The sequence below is a fragment of the Panthera uncia genome, chromosome D4, assembly GCF_023721935.1.
Source record: "Panthera uncia isolate 11264 chromosome D4, Puncia_PCG_1.0, whole genome shotgun sequence".
NCBI classification, from domain to species: Eukaryota; Metazoa; Chordata; class Mammalia; order Carnivora; family Felidae; genus Panthera; species Panthera uncia.
Genome location: NC_064807.1, coordinates 38922660 through 38944471, shown reverse-complemented (window position 1 = coordinate 38944471; position 21812 = coordinate 38922660). Strand labels below are relative to the sequence as shown.

General features: G+C 35.9%; 1 protein-coding gene across 10 annotated transcripts in view; it reads left to right on the top strand.

Annotated features, from left to right (window-relative positions):
- ZDHHC21 (zinc finger DHHC-type palmitoyltransferase 21) overlaps positions 1-20094 on the top strand; it is a 66163-nt gene extending 46069 nt beyond the window's left edge. For all 10 annotated transcript variants that reach the window (XM_049635078.1, XM_049635065.1, XM_049635084.1 and 7 more), the window contains 3 exons: positions 1218-1334; positions 14248-14291; positions 14839-20094. In XM_049635078.1, the coding sequence (XP_049491035.1) occupies positions 1218-1334; positions 14248-14291; positions 14839-14971 (294 nt within the window). In that variant the 3' untranslated portion in view covers positions 14972-20094. The remainder of the gene's footprint in view (positions 1-1217; positions 1335-14247; positions 14292-14838) is intronic.
- Positions 20095-21812: the final 1718 nt, after the last annotated feature.

Below are 21812 nucleotides of genomic sequence, written 5' to 3'. Positions count from 1 at the left end.
ATGACTGCCTAACATGTGACTGCTACACGGCACCTAAAATGTCTTGGTGAATTTAAGTTTCTCCAGGCTAATGAGTTAAATGGTTTGGGTGTGGAATCAGACTTTTGCTTGAGTCTGGTGGGTGGTCACTGTGATGCACAGAAAAGCATCAGTTCTTTTGTGTCAAGCAAGCTCGTTACGTTTGGTGACCTCCCTGTTTTTGATGTTGCTACCAGGATACCTTTAAGCCTTAACCTGAAGCAGGTTTTAAAAAGCACGTGGGTATAGGTTTTGGGGGTCCTTCCATTCTTCTGTTGCTTCTATCCACTGTGACAGTATTATACCAGAGCTTAGCAGCAGCAGTAGGTTTCTAGAAGTCTTTGTTCCTTCGCTCCCTTTCACTCCTCTGGTCTGTCTGCTTGGTATCAGAGTGCATGAAATGCTTCTTGTTTTCCTGTCTTTCCACCACTTTCTTGGGTTCACCCTTATTTTATGCCCTGAGCCAGAAAATCCATGGTCCCTCACAGCATTTCCATTTCTCCTTTCTGTCTAGACATTGCAAGGTGTTTCTGTAGTCTTCTGCATGCACCCCCGTTATAGCATGTATCACATTGCTTTGGAATTTTGCAAAGTTGGGTTCTGTCTCTAAATAAGCTGCAGCTTCTTCCGGGCACGGACCTATCTTTCTCATTTTGGCTTTTCTATTACACAGTGCATTGCTCGGCAGTGGGGGTCGGGTGAATGGATGGATGAATGAATGAAGTGGGCTTAAGAGCTGGTCCACATGATCCTATCACTTGTGTTTCCCCTTATTTTGCCTAAGTGACATCACCTCTAGGTGTCTTGGTCACTTGAATTTTAATACTATGAATCAGGCTTGTGCATTCAAGCTTTTTAGCAGTATAATAATAACATTTTCTTTTGTATAACCAAAGATTGTACAACATGGTTTTGTGTTTTTTTGCTGCAAATAGTAAATGAGTGTGACTAATTTGCAACTTTAGGTTTGAGGTTTTTTGACACAAGAGTAGTAAAAATCCTATTTTTTTCAACTTGCTACTATGAGTTAAAACAATTATTTTTGAAATTTTCAAATATTTATATAGAAAGTGGAATAAACTCAGGGGAGAATATTGTTAAGATAATAAGTTAATTCGTTGTTAATTCTTGACTGTTACTGCAACAATAAATAACTTTTCAATTTGTTTTTAAGGCTTCCTTTTTTCTTCTTCCTATAGGACCTCTTTGTGGTTAGGCATGAATTGGCCATAATGAGACTAGCTGCCTTTATGGGCATTACTATGTTAGTTGGAATAACTGGACTTTTTTATACTCAACTAATTGGCATCATCACAGTAAGTATCTATTTTTTAATGTAATGTATTTATGAACATATTCCCTACTTATGAACTTAATTCCAAGAAGCTACAAAAAGTTTAGCAATTAAAGGAGAAAATTACTCACAGTCATTTATATGTTTTCATTTCCATATGCCTATGTAATTTTAAAGTAGTTACAATCAGTCTGTAGAGGACATATGCAATTTGTATCCTGGTTTTAAAAATTAACGTATTTCTGTGTGGCTACAGACTTCGTGTTTATTGTTTTTAGTAGTTGGATATACTCTGTTTAGTGAATATACAATATTTTAATGAATAGTTTTCCTGTTGGTCAGCATCTAGTGTATGATCATTTTTTTCTGTATTACAAACATTCCTTTGAACATTTCTTTTCCTCTTCAAACTATTTATTTACGGTAAATTCCAAAAAATGGAGTTGCTGGTAGAAACATTTTATTAATAATTAAGTCTTATTTTTTTACATGCATTGATTAACCGTATAGGATTTATCACAGCAGAAAAGTTCAAAAAGTGAGAAAAATTATATTGAGTAAGGATTTAAGTTTGGTAATACACTGTATTGTAGAAGATGTGGGTTAAGGTTTTCTCATACATTGTTGGTGGTGATGTAAATTCGTGTAACCTTTTTGAAAGGTAAATTGTCATTGTGTATCATACTTTAAAATGCATAGTCCTTTTGATCAACCTCTACATGTTTATTTTGTAGAAGCTATTTTATTCATATGTGTGTACATAAACATGTATGTTAAAAAGATCTCCTTAATACTATGTGTAATAAACATGTATGTTAAAAAAGATCTCCATTATGCATAACATATGTATTGTGTATGAAAAGTGTTTACCAGATATGTTCAGTGAAAAAAATGTATAGTAAAAAAAATGTATCAAGACTTACTATAAAGTAACAGTAATCAAGAAACTGTGGTCCTGGCACGAGGATACACATATAGATAAATGACATAGAATTGAGAGACCAGAGCTGTATATCTGTGGTCACTTGATTATCAAGAAGGGTGCCAAAACTATTCAGTGAGGAAAGGAAAAGTCTTTTGAACAAATGCTGCTGGGATAATTAGATATCCACATGCAAAAGCATAAAGTTGGACCCTTACCTCATATACATATATATGCATATACATATACATATATTAGTTCAAAATGGGATATAGACCTAAATAGTAAGATCTAAAATTATAGAACACTTAGGAGAAAACATAGGAGGAAATTTTGGAATAGGAAATAGTATCTTAGACATGATATCAAAAGTGCAGACAACCAAAGAAAAAAATGGATAAATAAAAAACCATAAACTTTTCTGCTTCAAAGGACACTATGAAAAAAGTGAAAAGGCAGGTCATAGAATGGGAGAAAATAATTTATAAATCATCTATCTGCTAAGGGGGTTTTATATCTAGAATAAAGAGCTCCTATAAATAATAAAAAGCCTAATTAAAACATGGTGAAAGGTTGTGAATGGAGATTTATTCAAAGAAGTTATCCAGTGGACAACAAATACATGAAAAGATGCTCAACATCATTAGTCATCAGGGAAATTAAAATCAGAACCATAACGAGGTACCACTTCACACACACTAGGATGGCTATAATAAAAAAGGAGGGGTGCCTAAGTGGTTCAGTCCGTTAAGCGTCCGACTTCAGCTCAGGTCATAGTCTCACGGTTCATGGGTTTGAGCCCCGCGTCGGGCTTTGTGCTGACAGCTTGGAGCCTGGTTCGGATTCTGTTTCTCTCAATCTCTCTCAATCTATCTCTCTATCTCTCTCTCTCTCTCTCTCTCTCTCTCTGCCCCTCCCCTGCTTGTGCTCTCTTTCTTTCTCAAAAATAGATAAATTGACATTAAAGAAAATAAGGTTGGTAAGGATGTGGAGGAATCAGAACCCTCACACACTGCTAGTGGGGATGTGAAACAGTGCAGATAACAGTCTGATAGTTGTTTTAAAAGTTAAACACAGAGTTATCATTTCTCTTATCATTCCACTCCTAGGTATATACCCAAGAGAAATGAAATCTATGTCCATGCAAAAAATTATAGGTGAATATTCATAGCAACATTATTCATAGTAGCCCCAACCAAAAGCAATTCAGGTATCTATTGCTAATAACATTTTGTATATCCATACAGTGGATATTATTTAGCCATAAAAAGAAGTCAAGTGCTGATACATGATATAACATGGATGAGCCTTGAAAACACTATGTGAAGTGAAAGAGACCAGTCACAAAAGGCCATGTATTTGTATAATTCCATTTATATGAACTGTCCAGAATGAACAAGTCCGTAGAGATGAAAGGAGATTAGTGGTTACCTGGGGGTGGAGAGCTAGTGGGGCTGGAGATGATAGCTAAACGGTTCAGGGTTTCTTGTACGGGATGATGAACATGTTCTAAAATTGATTGTGGTGATGGCTGCATGACTCTATGAACATACTAAAAAAAAAAAGTTGAAATGTACACTTTAAATGGGTCAGCTGTATAGTGTGTGAATTATATGTCAATATAGCTCTTTCCAAAAAAAGCCTATTTCTAGCATAAGTTAAATGTTAATTTTATTCATTTTGTATATGGTTTGTTGATGTCCTTTGTTTTCTTAAGGTGTCCTTTTCTCACTGATCGCTAAGAAAGGTTAATAAAAAAGTTAACTTTCAAAAAAAAGAAATAGTGCAGGAGATCGCTGTCTCTCTCTGTCCTACTGGCTGTATTCAGACTCCTTTGGAAAGGCACATTAGATAGCAGTTCTGGTAGTGGCCTCTGAACGGGAAGGATGCAGTCAGATATGGAAGGAAAACATTTACTGTATAACCTGTGTTTGCGTATTTTATAAGGTACTCATAGTAACCTTTTTTCCCTGGGTTTTATAGGAAACATTTTTAATTTTTTTTTTTAACATTTATTTATTTTTGAGACAGAGAGAGACAGAGCATGAGCGGGGGAGGGGCAGAGAGAGAGGGAGACACAGAATCGGAAGCAGGCTCCAGGCTCCGAGCCATCAGCCCAGAGCCCGACGCGGGGCTCGAACTCACGGACCGTGAGATCGTGACCTGAGCTGAAGTCGGACGCTTAACCGACTGAGCCACCCAGGCGCCCCTATAGGAAACATTTTTAAACACACGGGAACTTCTAAGGAATTTTACAGTGAATACCCAACCACAATTAACATGTTAGAATACTTTACCTCATTTCATACCATCTGTCAATCTGTTATATGTTTTAATACATATCCGAATAAATCACTGGCATCAAATTGTTCACCATGCAAATCATCCACTAGAGCTCAATGCTTGTTTACATGTTTTTCCTATGAGGCCAAATTTCCATACAGTGAGCAGCATACAGTAAGTGTTACTATTCGATGAGCACTGACAGAGGCGCACAGCGCAACCCAAAGCCTTTTTACAACGCAGAATATTACCATCACCTCACAGGAGTTCCCTCCTGCCTCACATCAGTAAGTCCGCAGAGGCACCACTGATGTTATTTTGTTCCCCACCATAGATTAGTACTGGTTGGAGAATTTCATATGTATCCATTTATGTAGATCTTCTTGTGCTCAAAATAATACTGTTTTCATCCATACTGTTGCATGTGTTGGTAATTCCTTTTTGTTGCTGAGTAGTATTCCACTGTATGACTAGGCCACGAGTTGTCTCTCTATTCTATTGAAAGAGGGCTGGCTTGCTTCTAGATTGTGGCAGTTACGAATAAGGCTCTGAATATTTTTGCTCAAGTCTTTTTGTGGAAACCTATTTCATTTTCTTGGGTCAGTGTCTGGGAGAAGAACGGCTTTGTCACTTAGGAGAGGCTTACCTTTTATTTCATAAACAACGGCCAGATCTTTTCCCCAAGTACCAGTTGCCCTCTCCCCAACAATATATGAGAATTCTGGTTGTTCCACATCCTTGTCAACATTTGTTGTCATCAGTCTTTAACTGCAGCCATTCTGGTAGGTTTTAATAGCATCTTGTGTTCATTTATATTTCCCTGACGACTGATGATACTGAACACTTCTTCCTGTGCTTATTGGTTGTTCATGGATCGTGTAATGTCTGTTTAAACATATTTTTACTATTATTCAGCTTGAAATATTTTCTAATACCTCTTGTGATTTTTCTAATGATGATGATAAATAACATGGTATTAATAACAGTGGTGAGGATGAAAGTAGGTCTTTGCCTAAATTCTTTTTTCTCTACTTTTATATTAATTCCCAATTACTTTATAGTCTGTTCATCAGTCACGTCAGAATTGCCAGATTGTACGTGCATTGTTTGAATTTTCACTTTTGGATTTACCGAAATCACTGGTGTATATTTTTATCCCCTGGAAGGAGAATTCTCAGATTTTTCCAATTTCTTATGATGAATGACTGAAAATGGACATTTGGGACATTGCTGCTAAGAGTACAAGCTACTTATGAGGGCCGTCAGGGGTTTATAGCCGAGGGCAGCAATTTCTTTCTTACCTAGCAGCCCCAGAAGCTTCAGAGGGGAGGGTTTGGCAGCAAAGCCTTCAAAATCTTTTAAGAATCCCTACTTTAAAATTTTAGCGTTCACTTCTGAGTTGGCCATAAAGTTATTTACTGAATTTGTTGGTGTTTGAAGGATGTGTAATATCAAATTCTGTTCTGACTCTGTTCTGTATTGCTGACATGTTAATGTTTTTCAAATTGTATGATTTTTTTCTTTTGCTATAATACTGAACAACATTGTCTTTAGAGAGGTTGGTTCTGATGTGATGTTTCTAAAACTAAGTAGAAACCACGGTGGTTTTTTTTTGTTGTTTTTTTTTTTTTATATATAATGCTTCCTCCAAAAGTTTCATTTCTTTCTGTATATGTATAGTACCCTCTCAGAATACTCTGTACTGGACAGTTCTGATGTCTGTAGAAGTTCGACATTTGTGAAACATTCAAAAAAGAATGCAGCGTTAAGAGAATACACTGTATTTGCTAGTCTAGTCTTTACTCACCACTCACTGTACCTCCTCTTGAATCCCAGTACTTTAAACAATTACAGTAAATTTTAACTCCATTTACCTGGGCTTTCATAGTGAACTTCTAGCATCACTGTTTTTGGATGAAAAACATTTTTTTTTTTTTTTTAAGGTTTCCAGAATGCACTCCTCCTCACATTGATTTAAGGCTCTTTAAGGCTTCATAATTTAAGGTCATTTAACCTCAGTATTCATTTTAAATCTAATGAATAATTAGTATTTAAATAAAGTAGAATCTAATATTTTAATTAAAGTTAACATACAGAGATCATGCTTACTTTTTAAAATACAGTATGCTTGCTGTTTTCATCTTATGAAAAATTTGAGACTACCCACAGGAAATGTCACACCTGGGTGTTTTTGTCGTAATTTGAATCCGTGCATCTCTCACAATGGGAAAGAAGGTGATGAATTTGTCAAGTAGTATAAGAAAGAAGAGGAGGAGGAGAAGTTACAGTAAATTTAATCCTTCCGCTAAAGTCTTCCTCCTTCCCCTATTCCTGCACCCCAGAGACCAAGAGGCATTTTGGGAAAACACTGGTAGGAGTATTATTTCGTCATATGAACTGTCATTACGTAGCTTGAACGTAGGCCTGTTGGACAACAAATACACAAGACATATGCTATCTTTTTGAGGTTTAGGTTGAGATTTTCAGGAAGCGGTACCTCAGTTTTCAGTAATTTTTTTCCCATTATTTGTTCTTACTTGGAATAAATACATCATTTCTCTCCATGTAAGAGGGAAAATCCTGTCTTCTTATTGACAGTAGAAGGTAACAGGATAATCACAGTAATGATAATCTGATGTCATGTTAGATTTAGCAAGAGCAGATTATCTGTGACCCAGATAAAATAACTAGAAATTAAATTTAAAAACAGTGGGTTTCTAATCTCATTTCCAAGGTTAAAAGATCTCAACACAACCAGTTGTTTCTGTGGAATAGACTAATCTTAAACCCAATTTTAAGGGATTACCTTTGATTATTTTTAGATTTAACTGTAGGCATATGTTTATAAGTTGGTAAATTTTTAGTAAAATCAATATTGAAATTAAACCGTTTTCAAAGCAATCTGCTTTGAAGCGTTCTTTATTTAGGGAACAGATTATTCTAATTATTCCTTACTTAGCCTGGTTAGCCTTTTTCTGTTTCTGTTTCCGAATGAAATGGATAGTGATGTTGTTATTAATGTAATTGATGTTGTCAGAATTTCTTATTGAGCAGTAGTTCGCACACAGCCAAGAATAATGTCCGTTCTGATGAGCACCAATCCTACCAGTGCTGGGTGATTGTGTCAGTCATGTTTTCAGTCACCGGGCTTGGAGAGAGTTCATCAAGAAACGCTAGAACAGCTGGTACAGCGCCTTCTGGTGAGGTTCTGACAGTGAGCTATTGTATACCGTGACACTGCTCTGACAGTTTATCTACATTTTGTATACAAGCATTTTTGTTTTCTGGGCACCGTGGAGTGTATATAATAGCTTAAGCTTTTGATGGCGTCTCTGGAGCATAGTGCTTTTCTCAGTTGCGGTGAGGGAAGATGTATTTAGCCGTGGTTTTGAGCTTTTAAACTCTCAAAGAAGAAAAAGTGAGCTCTTGCATTTGTTCGTAGGTACTCTTGTGGGACTCTACTTGAATTACTAGAGCTAGCTTAAAGGAAAGCTTTTCAAATTAAGAGGGAAAATGCTCCCCCACGCCCACCCCCCCCCACCCCAAATACTGACCCATGGTTCCTTAAATAAATACAGAAAGAATCACAAACGCAGGGTGATTTCAGTTTAACTGGGTTATCTTATGCAGTGAAAAGTATCTTATGTTCAAAATGTTAAATTAGTTTAAATGAGATTATCTATTAAATAGCATTCTCCTTAATCAGACAATTAGTGGGCTTACCTGCCTTTTACTATGTATCCAGAAATGTGTCCTGAGATTATTAATCCTTATAATTAAATTTTGCCAAGTATCCCACTGAATCAATGTGGTGAATTAGCGGCATTCAGTACAATCTGTGTACAAATTATGTTTGGTTTACTCAGCTCTAAATCAGCATTGCAAATATGGAAATTATTGCTAATTATGCAGAACCCAACTCACTTACATTTCTACAAAGGACGCTCTGTATAGCATTTTGTTTTCCTTTCTGAATTATATTTTTTGTTTAATAAAAACAAAGTGTATTTAATGGAATACCTCTACTTGTAATATTATATGACATATCTTCTCAGTAGCTTTAAAAACCTAGAAAAGTCATTACAATTTAAAATGTCATTTCTTTTATGCTTTTTAATATTACATACTAATATTGGCTAAGTATTATTTCTTTGAACTGGAATACATAGAAAACTCTAGAACCTGGGTTCCCCTGTGCCAAAGAATTAGTTTAAATACATACTAAGTCACATTGCATGGTATATAAAAAGCATTCTCTTAAAAAATGCCTGCTAGCATCAAAATTATTATGTGTGGAATTATATTGCTCTTTAGCATAATATGTTCCTGTGTGAAAAATGTATATATATTGCATCATCTGTCTGCTCAGTGTCATAACTTCCCTGTATATCTGATAACGTTAAAAGTAATTAAAACTATTTAAATCTATTTCTAGAATTTCTTCCATAGGAATACTGCATTTTAATTTTCTCAAAGCATTACTAATTGCTTGAGTGATTAACTCAATGCTTTTTTTTTTTTTTTTTTTTTTTTTTGGTGAAAAAGTTAAACATTTGTGAGTTTTCATTTTACTTGCAATTTTCCACGTTCACTTTATTTTCTCATGTTCTGAATCTACATGCATTTTTTAAAATCTGATTTAAAACATTACTGTAGAATTGGAGAAAACACTGAATCCTGTATTTACGGTTAATTTGTAGATCTTTTCCACAATGATTCATATGCTTCTGTCACATTCTGTCAATACGTTAGTTACTCCCTAAATCTCAGCCAGAGAGGCCCATTACCATTAGCCCATCTTACTTATTATGCTGGTAACCAAAAATCTTTTTGAAAGTATAATTTTGTATTAAAAATGTAAGAGTAGTTGACAGGGAGTGTTGATTGCAAACATAGTTTCCAGCTGTTTCAAATATTCAGTTATAGAGCTTACTTATATAGTATGTTATTGCATATAACCGTTCTCTCTGGCATTCTCTGTATTTTCTTGTATAGTTATCCTGTATACTTGACCACTTTCACTAGACTGTCAAGCTCCTTGATGCTAAGGACCGTGTTGTAATAGGTCCTTAGTAGATTTTTGATAAATGGATAGATGAGTAAATGAGTCGTGGTGTATGTTACATAGTACTTATTTTCTCAGCTGGATTGTAAGCCCCTTGTGGACATTGGATTTTAGCTGTGTAAAATAGGCCCAGTCATTTTATTGTTTGTTATAAAACCCACTTTTTTTTTTTACTTAAATATGTTTTTTTAAGTTATATTCTGATGTAATTGAGATTATATCTCTAAGCCCTCTCAAAAACAGCATAGTAGGCAACATCAGTAAAAGGTAGGACTGCTGTTTATTGAGGAGTTAAGGGTTCTAACATATACCGACTCATTTAATCCCTACAAAAATCTATGAATAAGGAATTATTATTTGAAAATTACGATACTGAGTTTTAGTCACTTTCCTAAGGTTTTATACAGCCAGAAAGTAGCTTGATGAAGAGAAGTACAGGAATCCTATTGGAAAGAAATTTTCAGTGACTACACATGTAAGATCTACCACCTTCTCCTTTGGTTCCGTGATTGATTAAATGTTTCTGTGAACTTCAGATCTCTAATGAGAGATATAGCTGGTCCTCTCTTGGTGGATAAATGCTTAAAGTACCGGTTATTTCACATGAAGAATATAGTGAGTTCTGGCTTCACAGGAGGAGAGAGAGCTATGATTCACGGGAAATGTTCTCTCTTTGAATTCCAAAGGAAAAAACTAAGGAATCACGCTGTTTCTGTCCATGTTCAGTTAGTTTAGTGCTGGAAACATACATCGGGTACCCACTTGGAACCACGTATGCTGCTAGGTGCTGTGAAAGACGTGAAGTTAACTGAGCTCCTGTCCGTTCATTGATGAGAGGTGCTAGGAAGTCAAGCCAAAGTCTGTCTTAGAATTAGTAGTAGTAGTAATAGATAAAACAGGTATATAATCTCTCGTTGTGAAGAAAGTTCCTGAGTGGTTTTTAACTCCAGATTCAGTCAACAGTCATTGAATTAGGTATGTGCAGCAGACCAAAGGAAGAATAAAGTGTTCAGGTGATCATCGAGGTTACACTGAGCTGTCTTCACGTCTTTGTGATAGAATGCTCTTAACTTGCATCGAGTTGGCAGTTCGGCAGGTCTAGAAACTCCATTTTGGAAATGTTTCCAGAGTTAGGCCCAGAGATCGCGACTGTGCCTTCCAGACTCAAAAGCGTTGGTCATATAAACCAGATTGTTTGTTCCCTCATGTGGAATTGTCAGGCGTGCCAGAGGACTTTTGGCATATTCCTTGTCCTGCACAACAACGTACGTGGCAGCGTTGCTTGGTGAAAATGAACCCAAAGCAGGATGAGTCAGTTGAATGGATCGGATTGTCAAGCTGTCTGTTCCGAGAGGGCTAGTTGTCTGGTGATAAATTCTTGCTCTTTGTCCTCCACTCTTACTACTAATTTTTCCAACAGACAGTAAATACTTTCCTATCCCTTTCTGTTAGGAACCCCCCCCCCCCCCCCCCCCCCCCCCACATAATCTTACTAGTATCTTAGACTGAACCTGATCGTTAGGGTAACATCAGCCAGCAGGAGAAGATAAAGGATCGGTTGATGAAATAGGTAAGGTCCATAGAAGTCCTGCTGTTCCTAATTTATTCCTTTTTAGAAAATAAACTTTCAGTTTTTAAATATAGGAAAGCATTCTCATATGTCTCTTAGTTATGCAGACTGTTGGAAGTCTTAGATATTTAAAAAAAATTTTTTTTTAATGTTTATTTATTATTTTTGAGACAGAGAGAGACAAAGCATGAATGGGGGAGGGTCAGAGAGAGGGAGACACAGAATCCGAAACAGGCTCCAGGCTCTGAGCTGTCAGCACAGAGCCCGACGCGGGGCTCGAACTCATGGACCGCGAGATCATGACCTGAGCCGAAGTCGGCCGCTTAACCGACTGAGCCACCCAGGCGCCCCGAGTCTTAGATATTTTGATCATTAGACCATCAATGTGACATAAATATTTTTCTGAAGATAAGATATCCTGATTGAAGATGACCTACTATAAAAACTTGTGTCTTATCATTCCTTGAAGAATGAATTTTTCTGGATAGCTAGCTAGTTTTATAAAGCACTAAGAATTTATAAATTATACTCCTTGAAGATTATCTTACAGGTCATTGGCGATTTTCTTATTGGTCATTTCCTGATGGTCACTAAAGGTATTGAATCTTTTATATTGAATTAAACTGTCTGCACCAAAATCTATTTTAAATGCACTAAAAACGTTGGTTTTATTTCCCAGCTTCATAAAACAAAAAGTATATTAGGGGCATCTGGATCGCTGTCAGTTAAGCGTCTGACTCTTGCTTTCAGCTCAGGCCATGATCTCACTGTTGCTGAGGTTTTGCCCCGCTCGAAATCCACTGAGAGCGTGGAGCCTGCTTAGGGTTCTCTCTCTCTGCCCCTCCCCCACTCGTGCATGCCTGCTCGCTCTCAAAAATAAACCTAAAAGCTATATCAAACCTCATTTGGCACTTTTGGAAATAACTTACGGCTTCAGTGTTCCTGCCGGTAGTAACCTCTCTGCTCCTCTAAGTTTGCAGTTCCTGCTGTGTTTACGAATGTGATGGTGTGATAACTTGTGTTGTTCTGAGTACGCTCTAGAAGTGCCAGTGACATGTTTGTGACCTGTTTAGCTGTTCAAGTACAAATTGCACATTTTTCTTACAACCGTATGCTCGATAGCTGGGTTTCAGAGAGTTATGCATTTGCTATTTCTAGAGGGAAAAGAGTGGCCTTCTTTGTCTAGCCTCACAAATCCTATTGGAAAAGTCACGGCAAACGTCACATTCGTGGATAGAATGACCGTCTGTTTATGATCACTTAGGAGGTAGTATTCTACTTATTACTTGAACCAGTTTCTGGGAAGGTGTCAAAAGCACTTGCAAATAAAAGCTTTTCCCACATGAAGTCTAAATCCAGAATCTTTGAAGATGAATCTTTTATCGCCACAAATAAGTTCCTCGGAGTCTTAATCAAATTGTAAATTTATGCATAGTAAAAAATTTCATACAATACTAGCTATGGTAGTCTGACTTTGTAATTGCCTTCCCTCTCTCGAAATGGTTTTTAAGTATTATCCCTTTGCATCCGTTTATTTACCTGTCCTAAGAACCCTGACAGATTTCTGTCCGGTCGTTTCCTTTGCATTTTTGCACAAGTTGCCTTCAGTCTTTTGGGGCATCCCGTCACCCATCCGTGCCAGGAAACCGTTAGAATGACCGCCTTCACGTTCTCTACAGATGTGGAAGCGGAGGCCCAGCCTTCCTCTAAGCCCGTGATCAAGGTTCTCATATATTTGCAGACTGTGTTGTCACAAAGTAAAACATTATTTTGAGGAAATTATACAACAGAACTGAGAAAAGTTAGTTATAAATAGGCTTGTCATTGGATACCATGAATTTCAAAGCATGATAGGAAAACTGATGAATATGGAATATGTGGCTAATCTACCATCTTGTCACAAATCCCTGGGAAATATGGAAACGGAACACTGCTATTGGTTACTCTGTCATCTAAAAAAAAAATAGGTTCACTTTCTCGTATGTGGGCCAACCGTAGTTCTTCAACGGTTCATACGTTAAGGACTTAATATTGTGAGATGTTGATGTAACTTCTACAAAGAGATTTTTAAAGTCAAAGTGTTTTTTTTACCAGTATCGTTGGGAGAGAGTTCTACAACTAGATGTTCCTGGAATTGGAGTTGCCGTCCCAGATTGTGCATGCATAGTGCTGCTTAATAACAGTCCAGTTCACCTGCCATATGTGAGCAAGCTATCAGAGGATAAGAGGGAAAGTTCGCTACCTCTTTTGCATATTTAAAAGAACATATTTCCTTTTGTACTACTTTGAAATGTGTCTGAAACATTATATTTGAAAGAAGATCATGTAATTTGTGTTCTGAGCATTTGGCTATTATTTATCGCAGTTTCTCAGTCTAGTGATAGGATTTCTGTATATATGAATGGAACCAGCATGTCTAGAAGCTCTCTTCTCTTTGTTGACTTCCTTTGCTTACATATTTGCAATATTAGATAATATGTAATACATATTTGTAATATTAGAGCTTTATGGAAAACATAGAATGAGAAATTGTATTATTAGGAAGATACTGGTTTTTCTGTTGAAAAAAAGAAATAGTTTCGCTTTACCTTTCAAGGTAATAGATGCCGTAATATGGCAAATGCATAGATTGCCTTGTTGAATTTGTGTTTGTTTATAGAAATCCAGACCCAGTAGCACTCTGGCTCTTGGCAGCTTTCTGTTTATTAAGTGCCTTTCATTTGTCACTTTGGTATTTATTTTGTAGCGCATATTCCCTGGCAGTTGAATTAAAAATAGATCGTAGACTTTTAAAAGAATTATCAAAGAAAGCAAATGTAATAGGTTATATTTTAATAAAGTGAGACTCCTACAATTTTTGTGAGGTTTTGTAACTGAATACATTTTTTTGGCACAATGTAATGTTCGTTCTGTTTTTGTCAAGGGAATTTCAGCAATGTATGCAGTTAATTTAAAATTCTTAGTACCCATATGTAAACTGTTGAAGTCTTCGGAATAGTCTCTGAATATGATGAAAAGCATCATAAAGTAGATACAGAATAGAGTCTTGATAACCTTGTTACATCTGAGTATAATTTTTCTTTAATTTTTAATAGGATACAACATCTATTGAAAAGATGTCAAACTGTTGTGAAGAAATGTAAGTATAAAAATGAAATCTGTAGTGCTCTTATTTAAAAATGGAAACAGCTGGCCACATTTGAAAAATGTGTGCATGTGATGGAAAGATAACATAATGATGGCTTTTTCTTGGTGCCTTGTCTAAGGCCTGAGCTAGACAAGCATAATCCAGTCTTACAGTAGGGGTCTTCAAGCCATGAGAGTTTCCCAACAAAATAAGTACTGGTCGTTCTTGTTCCTTGTCTCACTAAAGTAAGTTAAATTATTTGTCCCGAAAGTACATCAAAAGAGATTTGCTACTGTGTCGTTGACCCACGCTCTGTTAATCCTGAGATTCTCCTCTGCTTCAAAAGTTCCCCTAGGTTGATTGACGACACAGATACAATATCTGCTATCCAGAGTTAAAACTCAGCTGCATGCCATAATGAAAGAAAAGCTGTATTTGTGATGCTGGGACACAATTCATCAGAGTCCAGTAATGGATCCCCAGCCAACCTGCATTGTTTTAGCTGACTGAAGTGCACCATGGGAGTGCTGTCTTTCACTAATAATGCTGTCTTCTGTAGATCGAGGCCCCGAAAGCCATGGCAGCAGACCTTCTCAGAAGTTTTTGGCACTCGTTGGAAGATCCTGTGGTTTATTCCTTTCAGGCAGAGGCAACCACTGCGAGTTCCCTACCACTTTGCCAATCACGTCTAAACAGATGGATGGTGGGCACAGATGGGTCCTCCATGCTGGAAATGCGTTACAGGTTTTCTGATAATAGAACTATGACAGTCTTCAAGTCAATTAAAATCCACCCACCAATCTTAGGCGTCATAATGTGCCCCAGGCTTTATTTTAATAGTGATCTTGAATCCTGTTGTGGGACTAATACAAGATCTATATTTAAGTTTTAAAGCATGTTTACTTTCAAATTAGCTTTCCACGGGGATTTCTTGAAATGCTTTTGTTATTAAACCCAAAAGGCAGTGATTGAGATAAAATAATTGTACATAATTTTTTTTCTTTTTTTTTAGTACTGACAATGTTGCCGATTTTAATTTATGGGAAATTTCAGATGTTTATTTAAATTTTTCACTCTCAAACAGTACTAACCAAATCTGAATTTAATTCTTCAGGTTTATAAAAGTTGATACACCTTATAGTATATGCAAATTTTCTTTTTCAAATGCATAATAATTTAAATAATACTGCCTTTTTTATATGCTGCAGGATTTTTTTTTAATGCAGCATAGAATCGAACAATAAAACAACAACAGAAAAAGGGCAGTGTTTTCTTAGAAGTAGCTTTCTAATGTTTTCTGTTTTTCTCTTCACCAAAAGCAAAATAAAAACGCCACTAAAATAAAACACCCAACTACCTACCTTGTTTTTAAGGCAAGATTAATTTTTTTTCCATATTAACTTTTCCATTTCTTTTCCCTATACTGATGTAATTGTTGGTTGTTGTTCAAATAATTACTCCAAGGTGAAATTTTTGACCAAGCGGGCATGTATATTCTATTTTACCCTAAGATTTTGATGAGCAAAAGGGTAGAGAATTTGCAATAATTCCACAGACACCTTTTCTAGTACGGTTATATTACAATGCGTATGTTTTTAAAGTGCTAGTATAACTAGATAATATATAATGTACAGTATAAAGAGGAATATTGTGCTTTTGAAAAACAAATATATACTTTTTACTTTTACTTACCTACTAGTAGATCTAAAATGACACACTCAAGGTTTGTATGTAATAGATATTGGCCAACTAAGAATGAAATCTTCGTTATAGGAAGTTGCTAGTAAAAGTAAGTTAATTTTTGTGCACCTGTAATCACCCAAATTGCAATTGGCCAACTATAAGTTTGGATTGAGAGACCTTTTGTACTTAGTACCTAATGTTAGGAAATGACCTTAAAATAAGAAAACGTAATGATCTACATGATTAGCTTCTACAAATTTAAATTGCTAATGGTGATGGTCTCTTGGAGAGCATAGATTTGTGTGAAAAGACATTTTAGCATGCTTTGAGAAAAATTCAGCTTTTACACTTTTTTCCATTAGAATACTGCAAAATCCATATATCCTTGTCAACAATTTATGTCCTCACAGTCTTTCCCTTGAAGAGAAGATTAAAGGGGTCCGCTGTTCTTGGAACATACCAGTATTTTCCTTTTAGTTAGTGTTGAGAGGAAGGAGTCAAACCTGAGAAATCATGAAACAGAAGATTTCCATTGTCAGCCAGTGAACTCTACTGTAGTTAGTTCTTTCAGGAATTGTAAATATCTTCTAAAATAACTGAATAAGCTGTTCTCAGAGATACAAATACCATGTCTTTCATGTTCTGACTACAGTGCTTTATTATTTAAAAATTTGGAAATGGCAGATGAAAATATTTATTGGTGCTGATAAGATGCATAGTAAATGTAATATGAGGAGTATATTTATAGAGCTTAGTGAACCACAAAATTGGTATGTTTGTTTGTGTCCGGCACCTGGGTTGGGTTTTGTGCAAGCTAACATAGTGACCACGTTTGGTCTGTTGACAGAACTGTTAAAGGGAAGTAACGTGTAGATATGTAGATATATATCAGTCAAATGCCTCATGCTGTGTACATTTCTGTCAAATGAGAACCTTGAGAAAAAACGTAGCCAACTGTAGACCCGCTAAAGAGCTTTATGGATGTATTTACGCTTCACGTAGTAGCAGTAGCTGCCTTGAAAGGTATATACCTGGGAGATCCCCATTGCCGATCTCTGTCTCAGTAATGGGAGCCAGAGATGGTCCTTTCCCTGCCCTGAGGGTTTTTGTTTTTCTTAGATTTACCACTTCTGGGCACATTTTCCTCCCTCTTTTCTCTTTTAACCTCCCTGTCCTGTTCCCTCTACCTGATTGCTCACAGTCATTGGGGTACAAACTGATACACTAGGCAAGGCATATATTTATTTTGTTTGAATGGCAGAAATGCTACGTATCAATCTATATAAGAATCTATATTAAAGCCTATCTGTATACACTTTTGCTGTAATTTTCAGTGTGCTCAAGTCAGCACACCTAACTGTGTTTACAACTCTCGAGCGATGACTTGAAAGAAGCCAACCGGCAGTTTCCTGGGACGCATGGAGTCTAGTTGTGTTCTCTCTGCGCCCTCTTTTGGCTAACTAATGTAATTATACTGGTTCTAGAGATTTATTGCCCCACAGTTCATTATTTGTATGGCCTAATTCTGAGCATGCCAGAGGTGCAAACTTAGGGGAAGTGTTAAGTACAAAAACGTAAGAGTTTATGAAAACCAGTGCATTCCCGTTTATGATGGCAGTGTCTGGATCATACAAATATGATAACTGCTTTGCTTCATCTGTGTATTTTATTATACTTTTTTACTATCCATTAGAAATTTATATCAGATCAGGGTAAACAAATGTAAACCATTTCATGAATAATATTTTAAACCTTATTTCGGCGAATTAAGTGCTTAGAATTAGGAAGGCCATTACCTAAAATTACCAATTCATTACAAAACACAGAAACTTACTGTAGTTACATTGGCAAGCAAGTATCTAATGTGTTTTAATGAATATCTAAAAAAATACATTTAGATTTTTTAGTCTCAGTTTCAGAATGATTTTTTTTACTGATTTTATTGTATTCATAGAATAATAGATTAATAATTCTTTCTATACTTCATTCTTTTTAAGAGTATAAGTTATACTCTTATAACTCCCATTCAGAATTATAGCTATAACTTTAGTAGTCATCATATTATGGGTTTTGGATAACTGTGAAAATGACTAATGTTGAGCCTTATTAGAAAATAATTACAAGCAGTGAAATTACTGATATAATCTATTTCTTGGATGAAGTATTTCCTTATAAACATTCCATTTTGTTTTAAGCAAAATATATGTTAAAGGATGCTTTGCATCAGCAATTCTTAATTGGGCTCTGGAAGTGAAAGATTTTTAGCCAGATATTCTGAGTTACCAGTTATATTTGTTGTTGTTCTCTTCTGTAAACAAAAACGCTTATGGGCCCAAGATTGTAGGCAAAAATGGACTGAGTTCAGAATCCCCCAGACAGCAAGCCTCAGTTTAAAGAGCTTTTGGTACTTTGTAACCAAGACTTCTAGTTTAAAAATACAAAGTTAACTGGTGTTCCATTATAAGAAAAATACCGTTTTGCTTAAGAATTGTATTAAAAGTACTTCATGTAAGAGGTAACCATATTTAAAATTTTAGTTAACGTTCTAACCTCTTTTAACAGAAGAAAGCATAGTTTACTTTTAATAGTAATGGAAGTACGGAGCATAATCAGACATAATGCTCCATATGACAACTAAGTTAAAACTTCTGTCGGACTGAACAGCAGTGACTTTTTGCCGATGCTTGGAGGTATTTTTCTCTGCGGATGCTGGCTGATTATAGCTATTCATTGTCACACTTTTAAGTCACTTCCATAAAAGTTGAAGGTGTGATTCGCTCAAAAGGGTGTATTATTTCTGAATGCTAATCAGAAAGACTTAGGTTAGGAGGACACTTCCGACTGGGAAGTGTGAAGTCATTTAGAGTATGACCACACGGTTTCCTATGTATTAGATCACAGGGCAGTTCGTGTGTTCTCGCGTGTGTTGCTGTAAAATCGCGGTGTGTCCGGCCCTGGTGTACAATGGCATTAATGTTAACAGAGCTGCTAGTCTCTCTCTGGACTTTTCTCTAGTCTCTAACTACTTCCCTCGTGCTTCATGTATGAATAGATTATCTAGCTCAAGTTTACTAAACGAGTGCTGCTTCATTAAACAAATTTTTGACATCACCTCAAATGTAAGTAGATATACCTAGAATTTATTTGGGAAAGCTTATACTTACAAACATCAGATAGTTTACTAATAGATACAAGGTTTAGCTTTTTTTTACCCAACCTGTTCTTGCTTTTGAAAATGTATGTATTGGCAGATGTAGTCATGCACATTTAGTATGTTCTATTTGCTAGTGTTATTAGCCATATAATTAACAGCTGAACGAGTGTATTATTTAATGTCATTTGTTACCTTCTACTCTAAGAATCATCCTCAGATTTTATCTATAAATCAACAATTGCACTGTGCTCTGAATTTAGCCATTTTCAATTGAATTCTAGAATATTCTGCAGTAGAATGTGAGAAAGTAATAGAAGCAACTTGTTTAAAGTATTTTGAACCCGTGTTGTTGTTTTATATATCAGTCAGTATTTAGCATTTCCGCTGCCTTTGAGATAATGATGGTTTAATTTCAGGAAAGTGTTTTCTCTGATGTCTCCTTTCATCATCATTGTGCAGTTTTTAACAACGAAATTTACTGCATTTTTGTCTGTTCTTCAGATGTTGTAATACTTCCTGCTAGTGCTAATTTGCAACAGAAATAACAGTGGCATTTATGGTTCTTAAGGTGTTGATATTACCAGTATTTTCCATTCTCACTATATATATTTTTACTATTATATGTCCTTTTCCCTCATCCACCATAGAGGGCAGATACAAATGAGCAGTGAGTAGCCAAAATTGGGTAAAGATATTAGGGAAACTTTCGAAGATGGGAAGAAGGCTAGACGGGACATGTATAAGCAGCATCTCAGCAACAGGGTTGACGGGAGATAGTCTCTGTGACATCAGGAAATCCCCAGCTGTAGTCATTTTAGCCTTATCTCTTGTTGATAATCATTTTAATGTAAGAGTTGTTAATGCATGGGAGCATTTAGTTAGAGTTATTTATATTGCTGATTCTCATGAGTTGGCCAGATGCCTTTGAAAAATTATTTTAAATTTTAAACATTATGATTATGTAGCGTATGCTAACCTGATGTGTTACGAATAATGTGAAAGCTACGGCTATTTAATGGAGACTTGGGAAATGAATAGGTTATTGAAAGTTTGATTGGAAAAATTGGGACCTTTTTTTTACAAGCCACCTATTGCAAATAAAGGATACAAAATATTATAGTAAATTTGCCACTAGAGGGAAAATTAGCAATTTGTGTATAAAAGGTGATTTTCACTTTAAAATTTGGGCTATTTTGGTCCCTCCAAGGTCACTATATCTATTGGTATTGTGAACACCTGTAACATGTAATGTAGCACTTGCCACAGTTGTTCGACACCTGGATCTTTTTGGTATCGATAGCTTTATATATGAGCAAAGGTATGGACAAAACAGCAACAACAAAAGTTATGCTTCTTTTTGTGGCTTCGCTTGCCTGTTTGACTTCGTACAGGGTTTCATTGCATAGGCTGTTAACTAAAGGGAAAGGTTGTCCGCATATCGCCAGCTCTGTGTTCTTGCCAGTGTGCACTGGGTGATCTTTCAACCTACTGGTGCCTGAAGTTAGTGTTTTACAGCCTCAACAGCTAAAACATACTGGTGCTACTCACTTTAGCATTGAGTGACATTTTTAATTCCTGTACCAAAGAATTATTTATTTAGGTTTTTTGTTTGTTTTTTTTTTTTTGGTTGACTGGGACTTTGCTTCTCTCATCCTTCTAAATAATGTCCCTAAGAACAATTCTGATGAACACATTTGAGTTTTTGCACACTTCTGCCTCAGTTTAATTGGTTTTAAATGTCTCTCCTTTGGACTTTTTTTTTTTTTTTTTTAGGCATATTAGTATGGTTTTTCAGTCTGTATTTTAATATAGATTGGCTACTTTAAAAGGTAGTTTAATAGGTTGAGGTTACAAAAGATAATTGAACACTTTTCACAAGATTGTATTTTATTTCTGCAGGAATAAATGAAAAATAATAAGAACTCCTTTTATTTCTATAAATGAGCTATACATCCTATTGAGCCCTTTTAGTGAATGCTGAAACAAAACGCTAAAATGAAAAGTTGTAATGGGCTCATTCTGATTATAAATGAAGAATTCTGCATCTGTCTATGTATGGGTGTGGGGGGATTATTTTCCAAATAAAAATACAATTAAAGAACACCTTTAAAAAATATATATATCTATACACACACACCACACACACACACGCGCACACGCGCTCCCCAAGAGGAAATGCAAATGTACCTTGATTTAAGCAAAACGATCATAGAAAATTGAACTTCACCAACACACACACACACCCACAAAAGGTGTCTGGATATTGCTACTCACTTTACATGAAACTTAGAGTAAGATTATTTTCAGAACTACTTCTGCTTAGTGATTCATTTTGCCAAAAAATGGGGGGAAATGCCCTTTCGAAATACTTGCAATTGTCCAAATGTAGTACGGCTGTCGGGGTACACTCTGCCGGTTCCCTGTTTTTTCTTTTTCCATAAATTTTCAAAATACTTATTTAGTGTCCTTAAAACTGCAACTGAAGTGGTTAAAATTTCTGGCAAGAAGATAACTGTTCGTGTATTGGAAAAGTTGACAATCACATTTGAGAATGTTTTACATTATTTTCAGTCAACCGAAATCAAATTTCTCCTTGAATGTAGATACAGTATATGGTTTTGCAGTGATTTCTGAATGGAAAAAAAGAGTCAAGTCTGAAACTTAAATGGAATATGACATAGGATCATTTGAATTAT